This window comes from Fusarium flagelliforme (genome assembly GCF_020744385.1).
Source record: "Fusarium flagelliforme strain FIESC 12 MPI-CAGE-AA-0113 chromosome Unknown B0J16scaffold_1, whole genome shotgun sequence".
Taxonomy (NCBI): Eukaryota; Fungi; Ascomycota; class Sordariomycetes; order Hypocreales; family Nectriaceae; genus Fusarium; species Fusarium flagelliforme.
In genome coordinates, this window is record NW_025763503.1 from 5752804 (window position 1) to 5779314 (window position 26511).

Here is a 26511-nt window from a genome sequence, read left to right on the forward strand (position 1 = left end):
AGCAGTATCTAGCGAAAGCCTAGTGAAGCCTCCGAAGGCTGTGCTGTGCATCACCCGAGAAGGTTATTCTGTGTCGGGCCGTGGGGTCGGGCGTCGGAACCGGAAGCACAAGAGGGAAAATATGGGGCTCTTTTCCGGTCTCCGGGATTTATATCGGCAAATAAACGAAAAGAAAATGGCAAAGGCGGGAGTCAAAACTGAATCGCGTAACGCCAAGATCCAGCGGGACATGACTGCATCGTCCCCTTTACTAAAGAATAGGCTTTTGACCATGGTTAGACTGAAAGCCTTGGGCTGTTTTCTTTATCATGACTGCATTTTGTTGTAGAAACTACTTACCACTGCGTAGTCTGTAGACTATTCGACTAGCAGCCGTTGGGAAATAACTGTACGTAGTTTCCGTGGACTGTTGCAGATTCCATCTCCAGTAGTGTGTCACTGTGTCATCTGAGAGTCCACCTCCATATCTGTCAGATAAGTAGGTAGTTCACATCTTACAGATATCATCATTTTGTTGCTACCATTGGTAGTCAGGGCGATCAACAAAGCCATGTAACATATTCACAAGATGTTCATAGATCAGCAACAGGGATAATTTGACACCGTCTTTTTGATCCCAATGCCGTGTCTCCATCCATTTGTTTTCACTTCTTTACTATCACCTGGGACAACGTAATATTTTTCCGTCTCTTTTCCAATCGTACCTTACTCTGATACAGAACCTCCTAGCTACGAGCAGACGAAATAAAAAGCAAAATGTATGTTGTTGTTCTGTCGACTTTGCACGAAACCAGGTTTTCAGAACTCTCTAGGGTAGGCTAGATGTCAAATCCCTACACTCAGCTCTGGTTGCTGGGCCACACAAAGTAAACAGGGGTCCTCAACGGCAGAAACAGCCGGTCAAGCCCAGACCCAGTGAATCCTCCATCAAAAGGAAAGTCCTGCACTTCTCCTTGGTCAGAATCCATTCTTGGCAGCTCTTTACGGCAATCAGATCTGTGCATCAATGGGCCCATGTAAGAGGTGACACAGAAAAACTGCCTGGTGAGCCTGGGTAGGGGCTGCCGGGCAACAGGCGATTCTTGCTTGGCCTGACGTCGGACTTTTTTTTATATATATCAGTGCTCGTATCGCAGCTCGTATTTGATTATTCGTGATTCACAAATTAATATTTTTGCCTTGAACTCGTACATACTCAGATTCATTCACCACGTCGTTGCGAATTGTACCCTTGCGCATCTTCAGTTAATCAATATGCCTTCTCTCAAGACTCTGCTCGCCTCAGCCGCCATGGCTTACCTTGCAACGGCCAAGACCATCAAGATCACAGCCACCAGTGACGACAAGTTTGACCCTGAGACGGTCGAAGCTGAGAAGGGGGATGTGATTGAATTCCATTTCGAGCCCAAGAACCACAGTGTTGTTGCTGGCGACTACCGCTACCCCTGCTCTCCTCTTGATCTCGGCAGCGGTTTCTTCTCTGGTTTCCTTCCCACTGACTCTGGATCTGCCGTAAGTTATAGCATCTCATGATGACTCGACACACCATCTGACACACTCTCTAGGACAAAGTTTTCCAGGTCACTGTCAACGACACCGACCCTACTCCTTTCTACTCTTCCCAGGGCAAGGAGTGCGCCGAGGGCATGGTTGGTATCATCAACCCTGACAAGAACCAGACTCTGTCCGACTACAAGGAGCGCGCAGCCAAGCTGAGCTCTGGTGTCAACCCTGGCAAGAAGGCCTTTGGCGGTGAGCTTGTTGACTCTAGCGATGCCAAATCTGACGACAAGGACTCTGGCAAGTCCTCGGACAGCAAGGACGGCGATGACAGCGCTGCTGGTACCATCGGTGCTCCCTTCGCTGGACTTGTTGCTGCCATTGGTCTTGCCTTTGTCATGGCTTAGACTGGGAGAGTTTAGTAACGTCAGGATGCGACATGATTTACATGATATTGTCTGGGGTTGGTTCTGGAAAAGCGAAAGTAATTAGAGGGATCGATAATCGTATATCCGCGACCCCAAACATAGATTCTTTATACCAATACAGCGTTGTTGATTCACAAGTTACTTTGCATCTTGTCAAAATGAGCATTACTCACCATCGGCTCGACACAATTGGCTGAGCTTCTCTATCGTCAACTCCAATCCCAGGTACGTATATTGAAGTCCGAGACTCTAAGCCGATGGATTAGCAAGTTAGTGCGAGAATGGCCACCAGAAATACGAACTGTTTTGTCATGTGAATATGAGCAGCTGACCATTAAGAAATGCGCCTAGATTCTGGAATGTTCATACAGGGTAGGCTTATTCGCAGTTTATTGACATATTGATAAGCAACGTCATGTTAGCAAACCTCGGCAACATCGCGTAGTCTCGCTTAAACTGCGGCTGCCCGCATGACGGGAATATTGCCTCGGGTCTAGGAAGACGAATCCCGGAGATCAATTCTAAACCCGGCCCACCATCGTCATTTCAATACTGGGCTCACAAATTCCCCTCCAAGCTTTACTTCTCCAAAATCACGTCTTTTCTGTAGAAACGAACCAGCGATCGATCGCGAAATCCTCAGGACCCGAGAATTGCGATTTATATATGCTATCAACATGCGCGGCGCACTGAGGTGCAGCACCATTATCCGCCAGCCTCAAGCTCTTAGGCCGTTGGCGGGTAGCGGCAGATATGCGAGGTCGTTCCGCACGAGCGCAGCGCCACATGCTTTAAGAACAGGATCATGTTACCGCAAGATACGACCAGAACTTGCGATTCAAGGCGCAAACCTGTCGACATCATGTCCCAACCGTTCTCGGTCAATGGCGACAGTAGTCGATGCTGAACCTGTCCACGGCGGAGGTCCAATTCCAGAGTACGACAGAAGGGTGGCAGCGGGGAGATTAAGGAACGATGAGCACCAGAGAGGTGAGCACAGCTGGAACATGTATCAATTTGTACTAGTAGACACTGACAAAGTCAAGGAATTATTCAAAACTTCCAAAACCTATATCATGAACTGGAACGATATGACGCCCCGCCTGTCGAGCATCCCACCATAGAATCCCTCAAGCCCACCAAGAAATCTATATTCTCGTCTCTTTTCGGATCAGGTGGTAAGAAGTCTGCTACAGGAAGCATTCCCAGCAACCTCCCGAGAGGGCTCTATCTATACGGTGATGTTGGTTGCGGCAAGACCATGTTGATGGACCTCTTATACGATACTCTGCCTCCTTCTGTTAAATCGAAAAATCGCATCCACTTCAACAACTTCATGCAGGATGTGCACAAGCGATTGCACAAGTTCAAGATGGAGCATGGCAACGATATTGATGGTGTGCCTTATATCGCAGCCGACATTGCTCAGCAGGCAAACGTCCTTTGCTTTGATGAGTTTCAATGCACTGATGTCGCAGACGCGATGATTCTGCGAAGGTAAGTGCGGCCATTTATGTTCAAGTTGCGCAGATCTGACAATTTGAAGACTACTAGAATCTCTTATGGCGAACGGTGTTGTTCTCGTAACGACCTCCAACAGACACCCTGACGAGCTGTATAAGAACGGCGTTCAGCGAGAGTCTTTTATTCCTGCCATCAAACTCCTTAAGGACCGCCTACACGTTATCAACCTAGATTCTCCAACAGATTACCGCAAGATCCCCCGACCACCATCTGATGTGTACCACACATCGCTTGACAGCCATGCCCAAGCGCACGCTGAGAAATGGTTCCGGTTCCTCGGCGATCCCGACCAACCGGAGCCTCGACCTGAGACCCAGAAGGTCTGGGGTCGCGAAATCTACGTTCCCCGAGTTAGCGGACGGGCAGCGTGGTTCACTTTCGACGAGCTAATTCGACAGCCCAAGTCCGCTGCCGATTTCATTGAGCTTGTCCGGTCCTACGAGGCATTCATCGTTACTGATATTCCTGGCATGACTCATCAGCAGCGAGATCTTGCGCGTCGATTCATCACATTTATTGACGTCGTATATGAGGGCAACGCCAAGCTAGTCTTGACGACCGAGAAGCCCTTGTCAGAGCTCTTTGTGTCTCGTGATGAGATTGCCGAAAGCCTCATGAAGCAAGGTGTCAAGAGTGCCGACGCCGAGGATGCAGCCGAAAACCATGATCTGGCGCACAACGTTGATAAACTCAAGGACTCGAACCTTTTCGCCGGCACAGAGGAGGCCTTCGCATTTGCTCGAGCTCTCAGCCGACTACGACACATGGAGAGCAAGGAATGGGTAGAGAGAGGCATGGGCCTCGAGGCTTCAGGCGGAAAGTCGGACAAGGACAACTGGACCAAGGCCAGAAGTCGACAGATGGAGGACTCCATGTAAAGAGCAAGAGATGGAAGCTTGGTTTGGGAAGCGATGCATTATACCCAGGGCATTAACTCGGCATAGCGAGCGTTTGCCTGGTCTTGTATGATTTACTGTGAACTGTCAAGTGTTGATTGCTTAGGCAACTGGGATTTTGGATTCAGACATGAATGTATTTGCGGTTACATATTTGCATATATACATAGAGACATATGGCGAACTCGATTTACAAACAATTTCCAGTGGCTGGCTAGTCCTCACTTATACGACATATTCACAAAGCCCACGAATAACAACGAGGCTAGATATCCAAACGGGCAATTCAACGGCATGAACCAGGTTCTAGACACCCCTGAGTAATTGAGTGATAGGCGAATGTGCATTTAGCCTTGTCGGCAAGATGACCCAAGAATTATCGAACCACTGAACTCGAGACTGGACTAGTGAGTACCAGATGACGGCAATTTAACATTGTAAATTGCCATGGCCGAAGCAAAAGCTGGGCACATGGATGTATCGCCCGAAACCATTCTTCTACAGCACTTTAAAGGGTTAGCTTTTTATTGAAGGGTTCGAACACCTTATGACGATGAACACTATGGGTTCACTAGGAAGGAATGCAGTCTAAACGACCGGAAGTGTCTACTGAGACGAACTGCCGGTAGATCTCGCAGTTTGAAACTGAGACAGTCGAAAGGTGTTGAGGAATGCTGTGTCTAAGACTACGACGATCATCATCTCTAAAATCAACTGTGTCAGACCAGCCACTCTTTGTAACCCAAATATTTGACGGCAGACGGAAGCAGTACGGATACAGCAACACGCCTGATACCCTGCTGCTGGGCAGGTGATGAAAACACCAGGTATTTCGAAACAGAACCGAGATGAGTCTCGTGGCATTTAGATACCCGAGCTTGGTTCGTAAATTGAATAATCGCATCGCATGCAAGCTTAAAGTGGCAAGTCAAGAATTGCTGGGGTGAGGCTAAGACGACAGGGTCTGCTAGTAAAGACGTTGAATAAGAACAAGCCACACGCAGCAATCAATATCGGTTCGAGAACGTTGTTTGTCAACCAAGTAAGAGAGACCGAGGATGAAACAGTGACGTTGGGCGATGTAACCGGCTGGAAATTGACTCTGAAGAACCTCGCGATCATGTATCTTCATAAGTATTAGCGTGCGTCTACTGTATAAGCTTGGTGTACTAATTTAGTTAGTTGCTGATATCGTATGTTTGCGCACTTGAAAGATTTATGAAATCGTGTTATGCAAGTCAGCCTTGGCTGCTTACCTACCTGATCAATCCGTATTCCATAGCATTGACGCACGAAACTTCTGTTATTTCGGCGTCGAAGAGGCACGGTCAAAGCCAGTGGACACTTGGAGACGAGAAGAAGCAAGCGGATCGACGGGCCATGCATGCACAGACTCGGCTCCAGTTGTTGTTTCGACTGATGGAGTCAAGTCAATGCGGCACCTGAAAGCGGTCAAAGTACGGGCGATTAACAAAGGAACAGTCATTTTGTTTCTTTGTTTCTTGTTGTCTTTCAGATAAATATGGTCAATTCTCGGAACTGAGACCAAGATGAGGAGAAGCTTCCGTGAGTAGAGCTGGGGCCTGAAAAGGCTCAGACCATCTATGTTACGACTTGGTTAGGCGTGGCAGGCTCTAATATGAAAGGATTCATCTTGCAGCTAAAGCGAGGCCAGGCCAGGCCAGGCCAGATCCTCAGCAGCAAAACATGGAACTGTTTGTTACGCTACGCCACTGAGAAACACTGCCCCGTTATACTGGAAGTACGCTGGAGACTGACTGGGTCGACAGCCCGATTTACCTACCGTAACCTGGCACAGCTAATGATTGACTGAGCGGCATCTGTCCACTTCACCAGAATCCAAGACATCAGTTAATCAAGGCGATAAGAAAGACTTGCTGAAGATAATCATCGATCGGGTTTTCTGGAGCTCATCATTATTGCGACATTTGATAATTAATGCATCCATAAATAGGAGAAGGGTGAGAGAGAAAGTGTGTGGGATAATTTTAATGAAATCGGGCAATTTGCGCCAGGGTCTGAATGAGGAGAGGAGACATTGGAGCTTGAGAAAGCTACCAAAAGCCACCGAGTCGGGGGATTGGTCAGGTCTTCAGCGGTTCCTGGCTAGACAGATTTGGCGGGACAGGCTCAGCCAATCAAATCTGCTTGGTCCCTGACAGCTGGCGTCAGTGGTCCAAGCCACCCCTGATCTTAATCCCCGTAAACGCGCCTAACCCCCTGGCTACTGCGAACCTCATCAGAGGCTGCGGAAGGCTCCCACTGGAGCTGCAAGGATCAGGTTTCGCTACCTTGAGAGCGGGTTTTTCTTCCCTTTTTCGCCTACAAATCACAGAGTTGCTCGATTGCTCAGCTTGGCCCGAAGTTCCTCTGCTGATCATCATCTAATTATGCATAGCATAGCACTCGATGGAACCAACGGGTGGAAATCACGCCCTGCCTCATTTCTTGGTGGACTCGACTCAGTCTCGTTGACGCTCAGAGGCTGGACAATGGAAGTGACACGACACGAAGCAGCATGACTCTTAGAAGGCTGCATAAGTGGCAGGTTAATTTTGGAATATGATCAATCTGATCTAGTCTGCAGTAGTGTATCTTTGTGCAAGGACAATCTTGTGTATCTTTGCTCATTGCCAGTTTGCGCTCTGTGAGACTGAGCACAGGCTGTCGTGTTATCAAGATGTAGGTAGCATTCATTCCATCAAGGACTGAGGTCAATGTTAGCATGTACTGCCATGTACTGCAGAGCTGGCTCAACTTGAAACACAAGACAAACAGGCCTGTCTTTCATCAATAACAGAGCAAGATACCTCGAAATACATGACCAATGCCCTGTCACTGCCAGGTTCAGCTCTGCAGCCGCTAGGATTACTGCAAATACTGCTAGGCTGTTAGCCCAGGCCTCGGTTGGCCCTATCAAACTTTTAGCAGGCAACTGAGTGGAAAGTCCGGGGACTTTGCCTTGCTCGGCAACCTCCCCCCAGCTGCGCTCCGCTCCTAATCCCAGGTTCCCCTTCTTCTCGCACCTCTTTATCCATCCACTTCCGCCTCCCCTCTGCACCTTTCTTTTTTCGCTCTTTTCAGTCTCTTGAGATTCTGAACTGCTTCTTTCCACGGTCGCTTCACTCTTACGCTGCAGCCCGTGTCAAGTTCGGTTCGTCCATTCGTTTCACCCCTTAATTGGCGTGTTTTTGCAAAATCGCCAGCTTGTGCTCAAAGCCATAATCGTAATAATTATTGCTTTATTTGCACACATTACACTCATTTGGCAGCCAGTCCAACTTTTTACGTTCTACGCCGTAACTAGCAGTTGAACTTGCGCTTTTACATCACCCTCGTTACCGACGCACTACCCACCGCCGTTCTCATCTGAGACATCGCCGCAGCCGCAGCCCGAACAAAGACATCGGTCTTGAAACCCCTAAAAAGAAGCCCATTCTTTGTTCCTGCCCTCTGTTGCAACGCCCTTCATTCCAATAGGCTTGGCGACCAGCCCCGCGAGTTTTCCACGTTGAAGACGATATATCCTGTTAGGACGACACGCCCGTTTAGCGAATATCGATCTCGCCTACCGACCTTAATTTCACCTCACCTCTTAAACTCTAGCAAACATGCATCTCCGGCACTTGCAGGTGCACCGGAGAGCCGATGGGCTTTTCGGGTTTGGGAACATTGCTCATGAAATCGACGTCTCTTCTGACACCGCGAAGCGCCATGTCGAGAAGCGAGAACCTCGTAAGTACACTTTTTAACAATCTCACAATTAGTTCTGGTACATGCGTGCCTGGTCGTTAGAGAAGATCTAACTTCATATAGAAGCAGTAAAAACCGTCTTCAAGACTGTTGAGGCAACATTTGAGGGAGAAATCGGTGGATACAAAACAGTAGGCAGTGAGCCAGAACCCACAGGTTCATCAAAGGACGACGAAGACGACGACGAGGACGACGAGAAGGAAAAGAAGAAGGAGGCCGAAGAAAAGAAGAAAGAGAAAGAGGCTGAAGAGAAGAAGAAGGAAGCTGAAGAAGCTAAAGAGAAGGCAGAAGAGGCCAAGGAGAAGGCCAAAGAAGAGGCTGAGAAGAAGAAGGCCGCCGAAGAAAAAGAGAAAGAAGAAAAGGAGGAGGAAGAGAAAGAGAAGAAGGAGGAAGAAGAAGCTGCCAAGAAGAAGGCTGCTGAAGAGGCAAAGTCGCGCAGCGAGGCCGCAGAGACAACCACAAAGGAGAGCACGACAGCCAAGCCGACCAGAACTCGCGCCGAAGTCACCACCAGTAGCGATCCCTCATCTATCCCTTCTGCCATCAGTGACCCAGTCGACAGCCAGTCCATCGAATCTATCCTCGCCAAGGCAACCGACACGGTCGCCTCTGCTTCAGCAACCATCGGTGAGGTCGCCGACATGTCTGGCTCCTCAAGTCTTCCCAGCTCCACCTCTGTCCCCGAAGCCAGCGGCACCAGCGCAGGAGCCAAGGCTGGCATCGCTTTTGGTGTTCTAGGTGGACTTCTTGCTATGGGATTATTGGTCTTCTTTGTCTTTTCCAAGCGCCGCAAGCAGGCTGAGATGGAACGTCTCGGAAGCGATGATGAGAAGCTCCATGGCCCAATGGCGGGCAGTGGTGGTGCCCCTATGGCTGCTGCTGCAGCAGTCCGTCGTTCTATGAGTCCCGAACCTTTTGAGCCCGATACCGCGTCTGTCCGCACTGACGCGAAGGCCCCCCGTGTCAGCCTCCGACCTGTCACCCAATTCCTACCTAACTGGAACGGCCTCGAAAATCAGAAGCGTTCAAGCAAGGGAGCTGCCTTGGCGCTTGCTGTCCCTGCCTCTGGTTCTCCTCCAAGCGCCAATGGACCTCTGTCACCACGAACACCCGGTGGTAGTGCCTGGGAGCGCCCATCCACAGCTCAGAGTATCGATCCTGCAAACCCCTTTGGCCAACAAGCTGAGCGTGTTCCTTCGCCCATTCAAGAGGAGACTGCTTCTGCACTCCGTGCAACTCCCAGCCCTATGTCCGAAAAGTCAGCCATTGGCGTTGCAGCCACTGCTCCTGTTTCACCTCAATCACCTTCCGTAGACCCTCTCGTTGCCACTGGAGCAGCTGTCGCTGCTGGAGCTGGAGCTGCTACAGTCGCTCGTAAGACGTCGATACGCAAGGATGGCCCTCCTCAACTTGATTTGACACTTCCCAACGCCCCCATGGCAGCCGTCCCTGCTAGCCCTGCCGGTACAGAGAACAGTAACAGTGGTGCTCCAGAGAGCCCTTCAGTTGGCGCCGCTGCCATTGCGGCTGCTGGAGGACCTGCCAACTCGGCTGTCCACCGCGTGCAGCTTGACTTCAAGCCTACTATGGATGATGAATTAGAACTCAAGGCTGGCGATCTTGTCCGACTCCTCCATGAATACGACGATGGCTGGGTAAGTCCATTTACTAATGTAATTCTTTGTCTAATTCATACTAACTACCATTCAGGCGCTCTGCATCCGACTTGACCGTTCTCGACAGGGTGTTGTGCCCCGAACCTGCTTGTCAACCCGCCCCGTGAAGCCCCGTCCCGCCCAAAGTGGCCCTCGGCCAGGTCCTCCCGTCAAGGGCGGTCCTCCTCGAGGACCTGGACCTATGAGCCCCAATGGCGGGCGTCCCCAATCACCTATGGGACCTCCTAGAGGACCCCCTGGTCACCCTCAAGGATCTCCCCGTGGCCAGTCGCCTGGACCCTTTCAAGGACCTCCCCAGGGCCGCTCTATGAGCCCAGGGCCTCGATCACAGTCTCCTGGCCCCCGTAATGGACCACCTGGTGGCCGACCTATGAGCCCCGGACCTCGCTCTCAATCGCCCGGTCCTGCTGGTGGACGTTCGCAAAGCCCTAATGGAGTGAACCGACGAAACAATCCTCCTGGACCCAGCCCAATGAATCCTTCTCAAGGGCCAACTAGCTCAGGCTCCGTCAACAGAAAGCCTGTCCCTGGCCAGGCTTACTGAGCTTGTGACGGTGGATAGGATTGTATGAAACAGGTTTAAAAGGGACCGGCGTTCTGCGATACCATGGAGAGGCCCAAGCATTATGGTCTGCTCACGATTCTTAACTCTTCTGCTGGATGATTAACTTTATTTCGAAACCATTTGTCATTCACTTGACCAATTCTTTTCCCTTATGTGGCCATTTGGGCCCCTTTTTTTCTGTCACGTTCATATAACGTTCATATATCTCAGGCGGCCGTTGCTCTGCCCATGAACCCTATCATGCTGCTTCTCCTGTCAGTGCGACTATGAGATATCCTCGATCACTCAGTTTCGGAGAATATATGCGTGCGGGTCGCGGCGTCTTGCCACGAGATAATCTTCACCCATATGGGAGGAGTTGCGCTAGTCGCTAATGTGTATCCATGTTTGCGTTTGCCTTTTTCGCATATCATTCCTTCCTCCTGCGGCCGGTTCCAGGTCGTTGGATGGAGATGAAAATATAGCTTGCTGGAAGGGTTGCTACCGCCAGAAGCCAAGATTTGAAGATGTCAGATGAAAGATAGGAAATGAAATTATTCCTTGATGATTTTACCTGATTCTAGGTTCTCTTGAGAGGCCGTGTGAAACGTTAACCATCGTGAAAGAGATGCTATATTGACGAATAAATATTAACACTCTCCTTAAGCGCAAGTGGGGTGGTTGATAGTGAAACCAAGGCACTGTAAAAGCATAAGTTGAGCGTAGATCTACAAGCTGTGCCCAGGCTGAACATATGTCCTCAGTAGGAGTATGCTCATTCAAGGTGAGATGGAGCGATATACAGATGTGCTCATTGTAGGGACACTACTTGAATCTGCACTATTTGTTTAGGCTACAAACTTTCCTCCGCACCCTCCGCAAGTTTCACCAGAAGATTCAATCCTCGTTCCTGGCCCAAAGTTCTCTACAGCAATGCGACTCAACTCCGTGACTTTAAGACATCGAAGCTCACACACAGCGCAAATTCTAGATATATCTGGAGCCATGATAGCAAGTCCAGTCGAGGCACAGCGAGCTGTTCCTGATAGTCAGTATAATAATATAGTAAAGTATCGGAGACATCGGACTCACCAAACAAATGCCCATTATCGCATTTGGCCTCATCCTCTTCCAAATGTAGCGCCGCATCGCAAAAGACACAGCGTTGTTGTGCTGCGGTATCTTTGAACTGCTCCCTAAGTGGTGTGTTGTGTAGCTCGGGCGCAATCTTACTCGTGGGAGTAGTTCCGAGCACTTCAGGACCATTCCCATACATCCACTCCCAGACCTGCCCTTCAGTTGTCAGTTGTCTTACTGAACTAACTGTACCCGCTGCCTCATCGCGTTCTTCATCCCTTCTGGAGAACATCAACTTGCAGAGAGCCCTCCTCTCTGGATGAAGAGTATTGTAGCGTGACACAAGGACTGCCGTTGTTCCACCACCAGGTGAATGCGCCAGACCCCAAATACGGTACCTCGCCTCTGGAACTTGCAATTGTGATGTATCCTCTTCCATTAGATCATCTTCTGAATCTTCTGAATCAGAGTCTATGCCCTCTAGGGCAGCTGCTCTAGGCACCAATCGTGTTGTCTGCCTTCTGATTCTTGCCGCCCATTTAGGGACTGCGGCCTCTTCGGTGGAGAGGTTCGTTTGGAACCAGTCTTGATTGCGAGCAGTCGCTGACAACCTGACTATAGAGTAATGGGGAACAGGTCCTGGCTTTACATCACTTTGGTCGTGGACCATAAGCCCTAGGATGTTGTTAACTACTGCTACGGTTATACTCAACAGAGTTCCTACCGGTGATCGGGTTTGATGAAATCATCTCGCCTTCTTTAGGATATGTTGTTGAGCACTCCCAAGTATAATGAGAATCAGTTGGCTGCTCGGCGTCAACTAGGGAAACTTGGAATGGCTTCACATCGAAGGGCGTGGCGACGACGCCTCGAGCTGTAGGAATATTGTCATCGTAGACAATCCATAGTAAAGTCAATAACATACTTTTTCCAGTATTAGGAGCCTCATACCTGATCCTGCCATTCGACGTATGCATCTGTGGAAAGAAACATGCAAATAGCTGCCGTGTCTACGTTGTCGACCTCGATGTGTGGGGATTCACCCCTTTCCCAATTCCCGAGGATGGTAACCCTCCGGAATCCAACGTGGTTCTTGGCTAGATACGCCAGTATAGCTGTCCGTCTACCCATACTGTTGGACCAAGGACTCCATTTCAGAGAGAAGGCGCTTCCATGTGGAACGTAATCTGGATCTGTTATATCCACAGCCTATTCCTGATTAGAAACACTGCCAGTCAAGTCCGGGATAGCTCACATCTTCCTTGGTATGTCGACCTCTACCATCGAATCGATGGACTTCTCGAATATCCCAGAGGGCCTCTTCACTATCGGGGTCGCTCTCTTTTGGCCGTGAGAAGTGTTGAACCGCCATTATAGCAACTTCTTCCATGTCATTGCAGTAAGCCAATAAGCACCTTCCTTCACGGAACTCTCTAGCCCACGAGAACGACTGGATACGCTCATTCATATTTCGGTAACCGTCCTCCTGAGTAGTGTCTGGTAATGGAAGTTGGGCCCCAAGACCCCAAAGTGTCTTCCACGCTTTGAAACTTCTGGCTCGCATACCCGCAACCATGGCAGATTGTCGGTCTATATGTTCACCAATGGCGTAGATGCATCCACTTGTAGAAAGTGCTGTCAGAATGGGCCGAAGATTGCATCCAAGCCCATGCGGCGACCATTCTAACCTTACAATCTGGCAGATGGGAGCACCTGAGCCTGTGACAAGGCCACTTCCTACGCCGGGGAACCAGTTCTCGTCATTAGCTGGTGGCCCTGCCACTCTGATGCCCGAAAATGCACAGAGCTGGGCGTTGATTGTCGGATCTGGGCGAATCAAGCCTGAGGCGCGGTAGGAGAGCGTATACTGGCTTTGCAATTCTTCATCTTCCGCTGCGTCGTCTGGACCTCCACTTCTTGGATACTCTGGTAGAAATATGTAGATGGTGTCATCTGTTGAAACTGCAAGCTCGGCATCGCAAGACCATGCTAGAGCATGTGTTGTAAGTGGACGCGACTTGAGATGAATAGTTTTTAGAGGTCGTGTCTAGATATTATGAGTCAGCATATGACCTTCCCAATTATTCAGTGATCAAGAGCAAGTTTTCTCATCGTTGTTTTTAGTGTTGGGTCTTGACTCCCAGTCGAGCAGCATCATGTAATGTATTGTTGTTGTTGTGATCTCACCTTCGATTTATCCATGTTTGTAAATGACGAGTTTTTTACTGGAAAGGCAACAAACGATCGAAAGAGGAGCTGAGTCCTAGCAAGTTGATTTAAAACAAGTGAATCAGTGGTATCTTTGCCAGGTCGCGGCGGCGCAAAACTGAGATTCTACCTATGTAAAGGTTCGTGCGAAATGTTCAACACCAAAAAGCTGCTGACTAAGGCAAAATATAACTTCATAAATCGAACATGGAAAGAGCCGCTAACGCGCCTTGAACCACAAATCCTCACATATTATCAGACGTTTTTTAAAGTGTTTATTGAAAGGAATTGTATTGAAGATCAACTTCTCAGGTCATCCAAGTTATGTTATTAGTACAGAAGCGTAAATACATCAATCCTTTTAAAGACGCCATTCTCCCGGTTTCTTATGCCGTAAGTTTATAATCATAACAATGCTCATTCGAATATAGTATTTAACCCTCCAAAACGGACCCCAATGCCCAGAGAAGTCCACAGCCTGCCAGCGCTGTCGCGCCAACAACCTTCTTGGTCCACCAGTTGTCATCCGTCAAAGCCTTAGGTTTTTGAATCTTCCTGGCAGACTCAGTCGGGGCACTGGCAGGTGCTTGTGCAGACACCTTGTCCTCGACTGTTTCCTTGGTAGCCTCTGCCTCTTTTTGTCTCAACAAAGCAGTCTTCTTGCTGAGGGCTAGGAGGTCCTCTTCAAGAGTCAGGTTTCCGCTACGGTCAACCTCGACGTTTTGGATGTTGCCGAAGAAGTCTGTGATCAGGCGGCTGCGGGCGTTCTCTTCACCACCGGGGAATAGATCGTAGCGCACACCGGCATGGGAGTGGATCTTGCTGTAATCGTAGCTGTCAAACAGTTCGCCGACTGTCTTCTGACTGTTAAGATCTTTGACGTTGTTCTCGAGGAATTCCAAGTTGTAGTATGTGTATCGATCAATGACAGCGACTCCAACGTCGTTGTCGGCATGGTGAGAGTAGGACGATTGGTCGAGCTTAGAAGAACCTGTAGCGATAATGTTGGGGGAGTAGAGCCTGCTGTACATAGTGTTCGCCTGGCAAGTGTCGATCATGAAGAGGATTTCATGGTATCTGAATGAAATGTTAGTACTGTGTCACTGGTGGTAATGAGGCTATCACTCGCCTCTTCTTCTCCCACATCTCCTCGAAGGCGTTGGCAAGATCGAATGCGCCAATCTCCTCAGCGTCCTGGAACTTGAGAAACTCGTTTCCACCATGACCAGTCATGTACACCAGAATGTTGCTTCGATCATCAGTAAGGAGGCGCTTGCTTCGAGGCATCTCGGCGCCAACGCGGTCTGTCAGGAGACGAATAAAGTTCTCGACAGTGACCTCATAGCCACGGTAGTCGACCTCGATGTTGTCGCCATAGAGATCAACGGCGCGGTCGGAATTGCTGTAGACGGTTCCGGGGAAGGCATTACGGGGGTTGCAGGCCATGTCGTCGGGGAGCATGAGGATGATCTGGGAGTCGGGAATACCGAGACGCTTGACGGTTCGGTACATGGAGAGGACATTGGCGAGGTGGCGGTAGTTGAACCAGAATCGCGATGTGCAGACGAGAACGGCCCAGTTGCTAGTATGTTCGGCGAAAGCGGTTGTTACGAACAGGGCCGCTGCCACGAGGGCGTGGAATCGAAAGTCGGAGAGCTTCATGGCGGGGATACGATGCGATGCGATGCGATATGCTGAAAGGAAATGGTTGACAAGGGAGCGTAATCGAAGAGGTAATGAGCGAAGATTAGAGGCCAGATAGAGCTGGCCGCTAGCAGTTGGGCGAAGTTGAAGTTGCTGAGAGATGCTCCCTCAGGCTTACAAATCTATAGAGCGACGATGATGGACCATGAATTCCATCCGTTTAATGGTATCCCTTTTTGGATCAACGTCACCAAGCAAATGGAGGGAACACCTTACGGTTTGTCACTAATCGGGGTCTTACCGGATCTGGACCCCGGAGTTTTCGGCGTCTAGCGCCCGAAGCGACCATCACCCCTGGCGCTTGTACTGACTGGAGACACTAACAATTTCCCAATCTAGTCACCTGGCAATACTTCACTTTGTGACAGAGGTAGGTACCTACCTAGGTAGTTGAAGAAAAAGAACTTTGGGGTGAGTTGTTCCCTAAGATGAGAGATCTCTCCTATTCTAGACCGGGGTAATCAAATAGTTGGGGTTTGAGTTTTGTTGGTGCCATGCATTGTTTGATGAGGGCTTCGAAATGGTTCGACCAACAGTGTGATATGCTCCGATACTAGACATAGTAGGCTCATGGATGTTGTGCAAGGACATTTTGAGAATAAATACGGTCACATGTCATCTACTGTTTGTACGATTGTACATACGAGCGTCAACGGCCTAACGTGGCATGCATAGCAGTGGTCTTACATGACTTCTGGGAAGCCATTGTTCGACCACATCCAATAGTTCTTGGTGTCACGGTGATTTTTAGAACGTGTCGGCCTCTGTAAGCTGACAGACCCTTCATCTAAGGTTAGTTTTACTGTTCTGACCCCTAAGAAGGAGACTTCGTTATACCTAAATGATGACAATGATGGTGCGCAAATCGAGAATTATTTTGATATGTCCTGGCTTACATGCCAAATATGGGTGGCAGTAGGAAATGGAGGCCACATGTCGCCGAGCAAAGTCTTCAATATTCAAGCCTCTTCATCTTAGGCTGAATATTCGGACAGTGACTGACTGATGTTACACGGATTCCCCGGCCAAAAGCCCCATAACCCCCTCTTTGTCTTGCGCCTCTCCGAGGGCCATAATGGGAATCGGAATTTTTCCCTCTCGGGATAAGAGATAACGGCAATGTGAATCTGTAATTAGTAAGTGACTTACAGTAGCGTATAGACTATAGCGGAGCTGCATGGAAGAAGGAACAAAAAAAGACTGGAAGAAAAAGAAGGACGGAAAAGAGAAAAGAGGACCCTGCAAAGACTCCACCATGACGATGTGATGGATATTGGATGGATGGGATTCTGGAAAGCCAAATCAAGCCGTTCGCAGCAACGGCAAAGTAACTGGTCTAGTAACCAACTGAAAAACCATGAGCCCAGACAAAGCCATTGTACTACAAGCTACTATGCCTAGGATTCACGACTCCATAAATCTCCATCAGTCATGCATCGTCAGGTGGACTGAAGAAAAAACAACCAAGGGCCGGGACCGGAGACGGAAAAGGTACATAGAAAACTACAATCACATGAAAGAAAATAATAATTTGGGGACCTTGAAAGCGACTCGAGTCGCGTTTTTGAATGGATGGCGTAGTTTGATCCACTGGCAGTTTATAGCCGCTACCTTAACCCATGCACTGACATTGACAGGGCCAGGGCCAGGGATCATGTACTGTATGCGATTCCATCTAGTTGTACTGTACTGTACCCAGTGGCCGAGGTCAACCAAGCAATAGTATCCTGCAGAGAAGCACGGGGGCACTTTATTTGAAGCTGCGAGGTCGAGGGCCAAAACGTGCACGTCCGAAACATCAGCTCGAAATACCTCAAACATGACATGTTATAAGAGATGAGGGCAACAGGGAAAACCTGGGGTTGAGATGGAATCAGGATAGGATGATGTATCATGAGAGTCTAACCCCCAAGATCTAACCCCCAATCCCCGATATTGAACCTCGCTTCGCTTTCAGCTATAGACTAGATTGTCAGTATGATCCTTTGACTGACCACAAATGGCTATATACAGTATTGGCTTGGCAAATGTCTCACGATCCAATTCCAATACTCTTCAACGATGCTGATCGATACCATTTAGCGCATGGTGACAGTCCACTTTGACGGCGCGTCTCCAAATCTGACCCTGGAACCGCTTTTGAATGCCGTGCAAGTTTTGTTTAAGTTTCTTGTTTTTATTTCTTGACTACCGACCAGTAACGTTTAGTAGAGGAATGTCTATTCATGATACCCCGCTGAGTCTGAGAACAATACTGTACTGTACGCACTGGAGGCAGCCCATAGAATGATTTACCCCCTCTCTCTGGGTATGGATGGATGGTCCCTGTGGGTGTGCGTGCGTTGCGTTGTGTTGTGTTTCGATGGATATTTAAATTGTTAGAGGATCAGTCAGGTTGCTAAAAGTAGACATCATTCATTCATCCATACCTAGGTCGTCTCTCCTCTTCTTTGTTTTGTTTTGTTTTCTTATTCTTCTCCCACTTTATCTTTATCTTTATCACCACCAAACAGGATCGATACACTACAGTTTGAAGTAACTTGATTTCTTTGTTAATATCCAATCTCATCTTATCCGGGGTGACACACGGTGTGCTCACTCACCTCAGGTCAACGGTATACCTGCCGGTGACTGCCTAGGGGACGGGACCAACCTCCCTGGTCACCTGCTGCACTGAACTGAAGTACCTAAACTTGTACTCTCTAGGAGGTACCGAGTTGTCTCATATTTGAGATATCAAAAGGTCAACACCCAAGAAATAGGACACTTTTCTATTACGGTATGACACTCCATTCGGCGGATATTTCTCTTTCAGGTTCAAGGTCAAATCTTGGCCTCCACTGCCTGCCTTGCCTTGCCTTGCCTTGCCTTGCCCTGCCTACCCCGTCCGTCGGCTTTATAGTGGGCGCCCTGCACTTGCACAAGCTCCAAATAACTTTACTAACTGTGCAACCCGCGCCAGGTCCAGGCCCAGGGTATTTGACCATCCATACCCCCCTGGCCTCTCTTATTCGGTTCAGCAGACCAACCTCACTCCTCTCTTCACATACCTTCTGCCTGCTTGGTTCTTCTCTTGCTCAATACCTCTGCTTGCTGTCTTAAGCACTACCCAAATTTTACTCTTTTTGATCCTGTTGACGCCTTCATCATGGGCCGTACGCCGGCCTATATCTTTGTCGTCAGGTACGTATCCAGCTACTGTACCATTCTTAGACCCCTGTCGTCATGATGCATCGTCGCAATTGCATCGCGCACTTAGCGCGGCGTCTACGAGCAGGAGCATGATATTTCTGAAGGGACTCAGCTAACTTTCAGTATAGGCACGGCAACCGTCTTGACGCTGCGGACAAGAAATGGCATCTTTCATCTCCTACTCCCTATGATCCTCCTCTAACCTACGGCGGCTGGCTCCAGGCCAGAGCCGTTGGTAATCAAATTTCCAGCATTCTTGAACAAGCCAAAACCGATTACGAGTCGAACTCCAAAGACACAAAGAGGCGGCGTCGATTTAAAGTTGTTATTCATAGTTCGCCCTTTCTACGATGCGCCCAAACATCAATCGGAATTAGTTCTGGGCTTGCCCAGACTCCCCACGAGTCGCCCTACCGTCCGAACGACATCTTTGTTTCTGCCACTGGCCCGCCAAAGCATTTTCGATCTACGATATTACGTCTCGACTCATTCCTTGGAGAATGGCTATCCCCCGAATACTTCGAACAAATCACTCCGCCTCCTGGCGCCGCTCTCATGCTAGGAAGCGCAAAGGCTGAATTACTAAGGCGTGAAGACTATAGCACATTGACATCCACGCCTGCTCCCGCACCCGCCCCCATGCCTCATAGAGGCTCTACGGCTTCTCTTTGGAATGGTTCGCCAGCCGCCAGCCCGTCTCTCGGACCCATGAGATCAGGATCTGCGGCGGAGGGCTCGTCGGGCCCGGCCATGGCAGCAGCTTTGACAGGCCAGCTAGCCAGCCAATTGATGAAGAAGGGATACACAGTACCAAAGCCTAACTACGCTATTTCGAGCTCCGGAAAGATTCCAGATGGATTTGTGGCCCATGCCCGTGACGAGTGCGTCGTAGTGGATTACCAATGGGATTCGATGAGAGCTCCGCTGGATTTTGGAGATGGTGGCCAGCTCGGCGAAGAGTGGACAGACATGCACAAGAGGTTTCGTCGAGGTCTAAAGAAGATGGTGGACTGGTATGCTACAACTGACGCGCCGGACGAGATGGTCACGCAAGCTGCTGGAGCCTCACAGGAGGGTACTGATAACAACTCGACCGTCTCCGAGGATGAAGACGTGGAGACCGTCGTTATTCTGGTGTCTCATGGCGCTGGCTGCAATGCTCTAATCGGTGCCATTACCCATCAGCCTGTGCTTATGGATGTCGGGATTGCATCCATCACCATGGCAGAACGGAAAGAAGATGCTGATTACAATGCTCTCCTGGCTGCATCAGCCAATGCAACACCAGACGAGCCTCACGTCTCGCCCCATCAGATGTACGATATCCGAATGTCCGCGAGTACCGACCATTTACGTTCAACCACCTCAACTCCAGTATCAGCTAGATCAAACGCGGCTGATTCCTTTCCTACCACTATTCGCGGTCGCAAGCCCAGCATCAGTGATACCGAGGGCCCTGGTCCGCTTATTGGCTCATTTATCTATTCTGATCCCATCATTCCTGGGGGTAGTCGCAGTGCTTCGGCTAGTGCAGCTTTTGGGTCATCGATACGCCGAACATCAGGCTCTCAACGGCCTCTAAACCGTGGACCAAAGCTCAGCACAGCGGTGGCAACAGAAACGGCGGCAGCGACAGCGAAGAATCATTCCCCGAGAAGCAACTCGCCAGGCGCCAGCACACCTTCATTTGGCCTATGGACCCCTCGTTCCTCGTCCCTCAGGCTCATGGACGATGGTAGTGACGACACTTCCGACAAAGAAGATTTCGACGACGTCCTACCCAACTTTGGCCGCTTCGACATCAATGTTGAGAACAAGAAAGATGAACCTCGGACTTCGGCTCTAGAGGTCGCCTCAAGCTTACCCATCCAATCGTCCCTGCCTTCTCGTTTCGAGCTCAAATCGACAAATTCGTTGACTATGACCCTGCCACCAGCGGCATTCACTTCACTGAGCTCATTCTCTTTTCCTTCTAGTGGGGAAACCACCCCGAAGGCGACCCCTCGGGGTCCTATACTGTCAGGTCCGATCCGAATAATGACGGATGGTTTGCATGACCTCGACAAGCCAGTTGAGGAGCTCCAGATCGCACAGCTAGGAGACGGCCTGGGTGGTCTTTGGGGCCTTCCTCGACCTCCTGGTGAGGCAGAGCGGTACCGCGATGTGAGTCTCTCTAAACGACGCTGGACGACTACCGAGCGTGCTTAATCGGATGCGCCCAATTTTCTGCACTATTCTACTCCATGTTCCTTTGATGGGGTGATGACATGGTTCCCATTTCTCAAAGACCAGGCCAAGACACTCTCTTCTCTCAGCACACAATGTTTTAGCGTACTGCGCCTCTTGGCCGTTCATTATTGTTTCTACTTGGCGACAGACAGGTCTGTCTTTTTACTCATAGCACCGGCGAAAAGGCGGGACACCATTCGCATGAATAAGGGAGGCCAGCGATGCCAACGACATACCCAGCCCATCGGCATTGGGATTGATACCTAGGGAAGGGATGGATTTATACGGCCACAATGTGTTTCAATAATGAGTTACTTCGGATTGTTTTGCATTTATTGATTTTGGCGCATATGGAGACAAGACAGTCTGGTCCTAGGTCGGTACAATACGATACCAACTTTCTGTATTATAGAGCGTCTCTAAAGGCTGAAGATTGCTTAAATCCATGTTCATAAGAAAGAAAGTGGTTGCATGAGTCTGTACATCATACACTTTTACTCGTGGCTCGCTGCGAATGAAGTCGAGCAAAGATGATGCAATATGATTTCTATAGATCACTATATAAAGCAACCCCAAGATCTAACTTCTCATAGTCTATATATTCAGAAACAGAAGGTATGCTTAAGCGCTAGCATATTGCTTCATGTGCACCCGTCAGGGTAAAAGGAAAATACAAGTCATGACATGCCTATCCACCAACGCCTTCCATCCGCTATACCCTCGTCCGACATTCATTCAACAATCCATGTTGAAAACACAAAATCAAGGTAGCTTTTCCCCTTATATTACCTGTAATAGCTTGGAGCCCCGTCCCTTTTCGTCTAGCCAAATACCTTGTTCATGGCCTGGTGAGCCAGCTCAACACCAAGGAAAGTAGCAGCGTTGGCGGGCACAGCACGAGCCAGAGCAGGACCGAAACCGGGGAAGAAGGCCTTGACACCTCCCCTTCCGTAGAGCTCGCGAACGATGCTACCAACTGAAACGTTGCCCTCAGAGGTCTGGAGACGAGACTTGACCGTGTCGATGGGGAAAACAGGGATCCACATAGCAACTCCGGCGGCGGCTCCGGCACATGTGATAGCTGTAAGACTGAGCTGGCCGCTGGGCTTTCCAGTAAGAGGATCAACAGGTGTCATCTTGCGCTTGATATACTCGTAGGCGGCAAAGTAGGCAGCAGAACCAGGACCATCACGGGCGAGAGTAGCAGCGCTACCGCGGAAGACGCTGCGGATGCCACCCTCCTTGTAGAGCTGGCGAACGACGTCGACTCCACCATTGTACTTGGGCTTCTCACCGGGAGCGAGTTGCTTCTGACCTTGGACCTGAAGAATGACCTTGATGCGCTCGAAGGGGGCGGTAATGGCAGTCATGGGAATGGCGGAGATGAAGCCAGCAGTCGAAATCTGGGCGATTGTAAGACCTCCAGCGGGGACTTCACCGGCGCCCCGGACAATTTGCTTGCCCAGATCGTAACCCCAGAAAGAGACGGCGACTGTGCAGGGTTAGTTCACTGCGCGGGGTCATTGGGGACGATAGAGGAACATACACATGGGGGTAACACCAACGAGAGGAGCGCTCACGCCAGCGTAGAGACCTCTTCTCAAACCATCACGAGCGATACTTTTGCGCACAACATCGACAGCGGAGGAGTAGACGCCTCGCTCAGCGGTTTGAAGGCGGACCTTTACAAGGTCAAAAGGGTGGCCTACGACGACAGCGCAAAGACCACCGAAACCACCAGCAGCAAACGCGCGAGCCTGCTGAGCAAGTCCTGAGGATGCGCCGACCTTGGATTCGTCCTTTGGTTCAGGAGCGGGTGCAATGCTCTTGAGCTTCTCGGCAGCGCGGGCCTCGATGGCTGAGTCTGGAGCGTCGACGGAGGACATTGTGAAGGGATGAAGAGGGGAGTGTTACTGAGAGGAGAGGAGGGAAGGGAGAAAGAGAGAAAGAAGGTGAAGAAGGGTATAAGCTTGGTTAATAGTTTATGTATGAATGAACCTCGGACTGTCGAATGCGGAGGAGTGGGAGTGGGAGTGGGAGTGGGAGTGGGAGTGGGAGTGTGGGGTGGTCGGCCAAGGGGAGGGTGTAGCTTGGAGCTTACAGCTTCTGGGAGGATGATGTAAGTACCTACCGATTGAGCCTTTACCAATGGAGCTTGGAATACATACAATAATGCAGAAAGACATGAGAAAAAAGGGAACGGGGGAGACATAAGATGTAGTTATAGCTAAGAATCAGTTCAATACGTCACTGGGCTTCTTTTCTAAGCTTCTATTCGGTTGGCGTTGCTTCAACTGAGACTCTTCTCTCGAAGCTTTCCACCTCTGTTCTCTATTTAGTGTTTAGTTCAAGTTACAACAGTTTAACCGAATTAATTCTCAAAACTGAGCCAATAGCAACTGCAAACATTGTTTCCAAAATGCGATGATGACCCTGCAGCTTCAATCCTTCTCCAAATCTTACCCCTCGGTCTTCCGGGGCAATGATACCCAAAAGAGAGAGAGAATTAAAAAAATCTACGAACCCCGGGCCCCGGCTTTCTTTGCCTCGGCTTCGGCTCGCGGGGGGTCGCATCATGAGTTCTACTCCCCACATGTAATGAGCCGAGTTTCGTGGGGTACCAAGAAATAATGGCCGACACTACCTCTTGGACCGTCTATTTTCTAGCCGGTCTTCTCTCATTAAACAAGGAAGTTGGTGTGGTTGATCACTGGAGCTTCCAGTATAAGGCTGTAAAGGTTGCGGTTAACAAGCGGCCCGGGCACACGGAATTGAGTCGGATTTGGGGATTTGGCTCAAGTGAAGTCATCCGTGGTTGTATCGTCTCGGTAGATCAAATCTCAATCCCGTCTGCTAACGTTAGACTCTTACATCGACTCGTTAGTCTTGAGGTTACTGTTGGAGAAGAGCCCCACAATCTGCATCTCCATCAGTTGAAGACCTCATTATCACATGCAAGACAGAACTGAACATTGTCTGACTTAATATGATCTCATGACAGGTTGATTAAAGTAAAGCCAAGATACAGAGTAGGCTGTAAGAAAATAGACAGTCATTCGAACCTTCTTTATTGCTGGATATACACCCTCCTTTAGTTCTACAACCCACCTCTCTGTGATAGGAATCATATATGCTAAAAAGAAAAGTGATAATACATGTGATCCTCCGCTTGCCTCATGCATGACCTTGTTGGCCAAAACTACTCCATGTAAATCCTCAATCCAAGAAATACAGAGGCATCTTATCTTAGATACCTCGTGATGCCGTCGACACCTTGATGGCTTCCGCTCTGATCGAACTTCTCCAAAAACAAAATCCAATGATAAGTGGTTGCCTGCCCTTCTTTAACAAAGCGAGTCGTACCTCCAGTTTCGCAACAATGCCTCCTCCTCCTCAATGTACACTCCGCATCTATCAACCTCTATAGCTTCTTATATCCCAAATCTAAGCCGATCTCGCCAAACTGTAGCAACAAATTTCTCCTCTAAAACGCCTTCGCTGATGCTAATGTTGGGGTCGCTGGTGTTGCTGGGATTCCTCGCCTACTGCACCAACAGCTATTATCTCCTTCTCGCTCGACTTGAACAACCACGTCTGCGCCTTCTCTCAAAAGGTATTCGCGCACTCGATCTCGAACATCCTCCAAAGGAGCTCCTCGGGCGGCTACCACATGGACAACTCCCAGTAGCTTGCCTCCTGTCGGGCTAGCACTGTGATCATCCCGCCAAAATTTGGGCGAAGAATAGCCCACTACTCCTCTTTGATTCAAGATACCACCAAGGCTGTTTCGCAAATTATACTCTGTATCCTCGGGTATGCTAAGCAAAAGTCGCTTCGCAGAGGAGTAAACAAGAGGCTTGGAGGAAAGGAAGATCAGAACGGCGATAAAGCACGACGCCAGAGGATCCCATCCAGCCCAACCCCAGAAACTCGTCAATATTGTCGATACAATAACCGACACACTGCCCAGGGTATCGGCAAGAATATGCAAGTAAATGCCGTGCATGTTCTCGTTATCATGACCAGAGCAACCGCCTCCATGAGAGTGATCATGGTCGTCTTGTCCATGATGATGGTGGTGACCGAAAGCCATCATTCCGACTAGGTTGACAAGGAGACCCATTGTGCTGACAATAAACAGCTCGCCCAGTCGCTTTGTCTGTGTTCCCTCCCACAACCGTTCGAACGCCTCAAAAGCAATCTCCACACTGAGCAGCCTACAAACAGCCATTAGCAATGTACCTGCATACGTCCCGAAAGTTACTCACATTAATAGAATGCCATTGGCGAATCCACTCAATGTCTCAATCTTGCCGAAGCCATATGGGAAACGCTGGCTTCGAGGCCATTTGCTCAGGACTGCAGCCAGCAAGCCAACCATCAGCGCCACGCAATCAAAAAACATATGAATGCTGTCACTCAGAAGGCCAAGCGAATCGGTGACATAACCATAAAATGCTTGAACAGCCATGAATGAAAAGTTGAGCCTGCACGAAGATCCGAATTAGCCTAACATTCCAAACCCGAGTCTAAGTCAAACATACGCCATGAAGTAGAAGATTCGCCTGGAGTCCTTTTCGATCAGAATAGCATTCAGAATAGGAAACCGTGTTGTGTATGGGAGTATCATCCTCGTGAACATTGATCTTTTACCCTTGTCGTCTTCGTGTGAATGTGAGTGGCTGTGACCATGTCCATGATGGTCATGGCTGTGAGAATGATCGTGGGAGTGAGAGTGAGAGTGGGAATGATCATGCGAGTGAGAATGGCTGTGTGAATGATCATGGTGGTGGTCATGATGGTCGTGAGAATGGTCGGGAGGAGAATAGGTCATGTTGGCCGACGCAGGGCCTGGTGTGAGAATGCTCTTGCCTCCGGGTGTCTTTTCTTCTGTCCAACCCTCCAGTGTGTTCAATGGTGCTGGAGGGAGCTTCTCGCGGGAAATGGATGCGCTTGTGTTGGACATGCGGGAACGTCTGTGTCCATGTTTGTGGACGCTCGGTTTGTGTGAGTGTGCGTTGTAGTTCCCATTGCCGTGGTCATGGTTAGTTTCGTGACCATGATCCTCATCAGGCACTGAAGGAAGGCTCCCGTTGGAGAAAGTAGACTGTCGTTTAAGGTTGTTGAGTGACGATTGGGAGGTATTTCGTGTGTGTGAATGCATATGGTTCTGATGCGCGTGCGGTAAGGAAGACGTCGGCAAAGCGTATGAAGAAGCCATTTTATTTCGAGGCTCGACGGTGGTGCTGAAGTCAAGTTCGGTCTGGGTACAATACGTGGAGAGTCGGTCGCTCGGAGGCGGTGATCAGATATGGACGGCGCAAGTAGTCGTTCGCTATGTAGTTGGGAGAGAGTCCTTACGACTCCTCGAAAGCCAATCGCAACGTCATCAGTCGAGTAGGAAATTGATTCTGTGCAACGGGCGCGTCACAAAAATGGTTTATTGTGTCGCTAATATAAAAGACAAGAGTAGAAAGAGGTCGTGGGACGTCACGGATCCTTTACAAAGGCGGACGGGCGAGGCCTGAAAGAGCCGTAGGTGGTTGTGGCGGGCTAGAGATAGGAGACTCCAGCACGTGGAGCTAAAAGAGACAACCCGAATGAGCAGCGATCGACGGAGCCAAGAGGACTGGGAGCTAGAATCCGATGGGTAAAAATTCTCAGGGCGAGAAAAGTTACTGACTCGCTGGGTGGATGAGTGCGAACTCTAGAGAGTCGGTGAAAGTATTTGTCAAGTCAAGACAGTGAGTTATCAAGAA

General features: G+C 49.5%; 9 protein-coding genes across 9 annotated transcripts; 4 read left to right on the forward strand and 5 right to left on the reverse strand.

Moving 5' to 3' along the window:
• Positions 1-1254: 1254 nt before the first annotated feature.
• Positions 1255-1907, forward strand: B0J16DRAFT_314456 (uncharacterized protein; the record flags this gene model as incomplete). Its single annotated transcript, XM_046125187.1, has 2 exons — positions 1255-1512; positions 1566-1907. 2 exons carry the CDS (start codon positions 1255-1257, stop codon positions 1905-1907), a joined length of 600 nt encoding a protein of 199 aa, XP_045989780.1.
• A 1072-nt stretch (positions 1908-2979) lies between these two features.
• Positions 2980-4330, forward strand: B0J16DRAFT_258508 (AFG1-like ATPase-domain-containing protein; the record flags this gene model as incomplete). The annotated part of the gene is made up of 2 exons (XM_046123189.1): positions 2980-3425; positions 3475-4330. Coding segments are annotated over 2 exons (1302 nt in total), but the record flags the coding sequence as incomplete, so codon positions are not given.
• Positions 4331-5368: 1038 nt separating this feature from the next.
• B0J16DRAFT_35213 (uncharacterized protein) lies at positions 5369-5860 on the reverse strand. The gene has a single exon (XM_046129248.1). The coding sequence runs from the start codon at positions 5732-5734 to the stop codon at positions 5486-5488; it is 249 nt and encodes an 82-aa protein (XP_045989782.1). The 5' UTR covers positions 5735-5860; the 3' UTR covers positions 5369-5485.
• Positions 5861-7765: 1905 nt separating this feature from the next.
• Positions 7766-10627, forward strand: B0J16DRAFT_35260 (uncharacterized protein). Its single transcript, XM_046129265.1, has 3 exons — positions 7766-8104; positions 8186-9777; positions 9833-10627. The coding sequence occupies exons 1-3, from the start codon at positions 7981-7983 to the stop codon at positions 10340-10342; spliced, it is 2226 nt and encodes a 741-aa protein (XP_045989783.1). The 5' UTR covers positions 7766-7980; the 3' UTR covers positions 10343-10627.
• Positions 10628-11152: 525 nt separating this feature from the next.
• Positions 11153-13732, reverse strand: B0J16DRAFT_367279 (transcription factor IIIC subunit delta N-term-domain-containing protein). The gene is made up of 6 exons (XM_046130120.1): positions 13607-13732; positions 12675-13466; positions 12371-12628; positions 12144-12321; positions 11435-12094; positions 11153-11378 (listed from the first exon to the last, which is right to left on the reverse strand). Exons 1-6 carry the CDS (start codon positions 13619-13621, stop codon positions 11191-11193), a joined length of 2091 nt encoding a protein of 696 aa, XP_045989784.1. The 5' UTR covers positions 13622-13732; the 3' UTR covers positions 11153-11190.
• Positions 13733-14061: 329 nt separating this feature from the next.
• On the reverse strand, positions 14062-15289 carry B0J16DRAFT_352856 (peptidase C13 family-domain-containing protein; the record flags this gene model as incomplete). Its single annotated transcript, XM_046129274.1, has 2 exons — positions 14062-14704; positions 14757-15289. 2 exons carry the CDS (start codon positions 15287-15289, stop codon positions 14062-14064), a joined length of 1176 nt encoding a protein of 391 aa, XP_045989785.1.
• A 3190-nt stretch (positions 15290-18479) lies between these two features.
• B0J16DRAFT_314461 (uncharacterized protein) lies at positions 18480-20731 on the forward strand (the record flags this gene model as incomplete). Its single annotated transcript, XM_046125188.1, has 2 exons — positions 18480-18514; positions 18652-20731. The coding sequence occupies 2 exons, from the start codon at positions 18480-18482 to the stop codon at positions 20729-20731; spliced, it is 2115 nt and encodes a 704-aa protein (XP_045989786.1).
• Positions 20732-21390: 659 nt separating this feature from the next.
• B0J16DRAFT_35296 (mitochondrial carrier domain-containing protein) lies at positions 21391-22919 on the reverse strand. The gene is made up of 2 exons (XM_046129282.1): positions 22299-22919; positions 21391-22244 (listed from the first exon to the last, which is right to left on the reverse strand). Exons 1-2 carry the CDS (start codon positions 22636-22638, stop codon positions 21574-21576), a joined length of 1011 nt encoding a protein of 336 aa, XP_045989787.1. The 5' UTR covers positions 22639-22919; the 3' UTR covers positions 21391-21573.
• Positions 22920-24236: 1317 nt separating this feature from the next.
• B0J16DRAFT_378589 (cation efflux family-domain-containing protein) lies at positions 24237-25973 on the reverse strand (the record flags this gene model as incomplete). Its single annotated transcript, XM_046130931.1, has 3 exons — positions 24237-24969; positions 25021-25239; positions 25297-25973. 3 exons carry the CDS (start codon positions 25971-25973, stop codon positions 24237-24239), a joined length of 1629 nt encoding a protein of 542 aa, XP_045989788.1.
• Between the last annotated feature and the right edge of the window lie 538 nt (positions 25974-26511).

Excerpts from the sequence above, each read along its gene's own strand:
- B0J16DRAFT_35260 (XM_046129265.1), top strand. The coding sequence starts at position 7,981 with ATGCATCTCCGGCACTTGCAGGTGCACCGGAGAGCCGATGGGCTTTTC. Across the intron at positions 8,105-8,185 it reads TGTCGAGAAGCGAGAACCTC|AAGCAGTAAAAACCGTCTTC; the intron begins GTAAGTACACTT and ends AACTTCATATAG. Across the intron at positions 9,778-9,832 it reads ATGAATACGACGATGGCTGG|GCGCTCTGCATCCGACTTGA; the intron begins GTAAGTCCATTT and ends ACTACCATTCAG.
- B0J16DRAFT_367279 (XM_046130120.1), bottom strand. Across the intron at positions 12,322-12,370 it reads ACGTCGAATGGCAGGATCAG|ATTGTCTACGATGACAATAT; the intron begins GTATGAGGCTCC and ends ACTTTACTATGG. Across the intron at positions 11,379-11,434 it reads CGATAATGGGCATTTGTTTG|CTCGCTGTGCCTCGACTGGA; the intron begins GTGAGTCCGATG and ends TATCAGGAACAG.
- B0J16DRAFT_35296 (XM_046129282.1), bottom strand. The coding sequence starts at position 22,638 with ATGTCCTCCGTCGACGCTCCAGACTCAGCCATCGAGGCCCGCGCTGCC. Across the intron at positions 22,245-22,298 it reads CGTTGGTGTTACCCCCATGT|TCGCCGTCTCTTTCTGGGGT; the intron begins GTATGTTCCTCT and ends AACCCTGCACAG.
- B0J16DRAFT_35213 (XM_046129248.1), bottom strand. The coding sequence starts at position 5,734 with ATGCATGGCCCGTCGATCCGCTTGCTTCTTCTCGTCTCCAAGTGTCCA.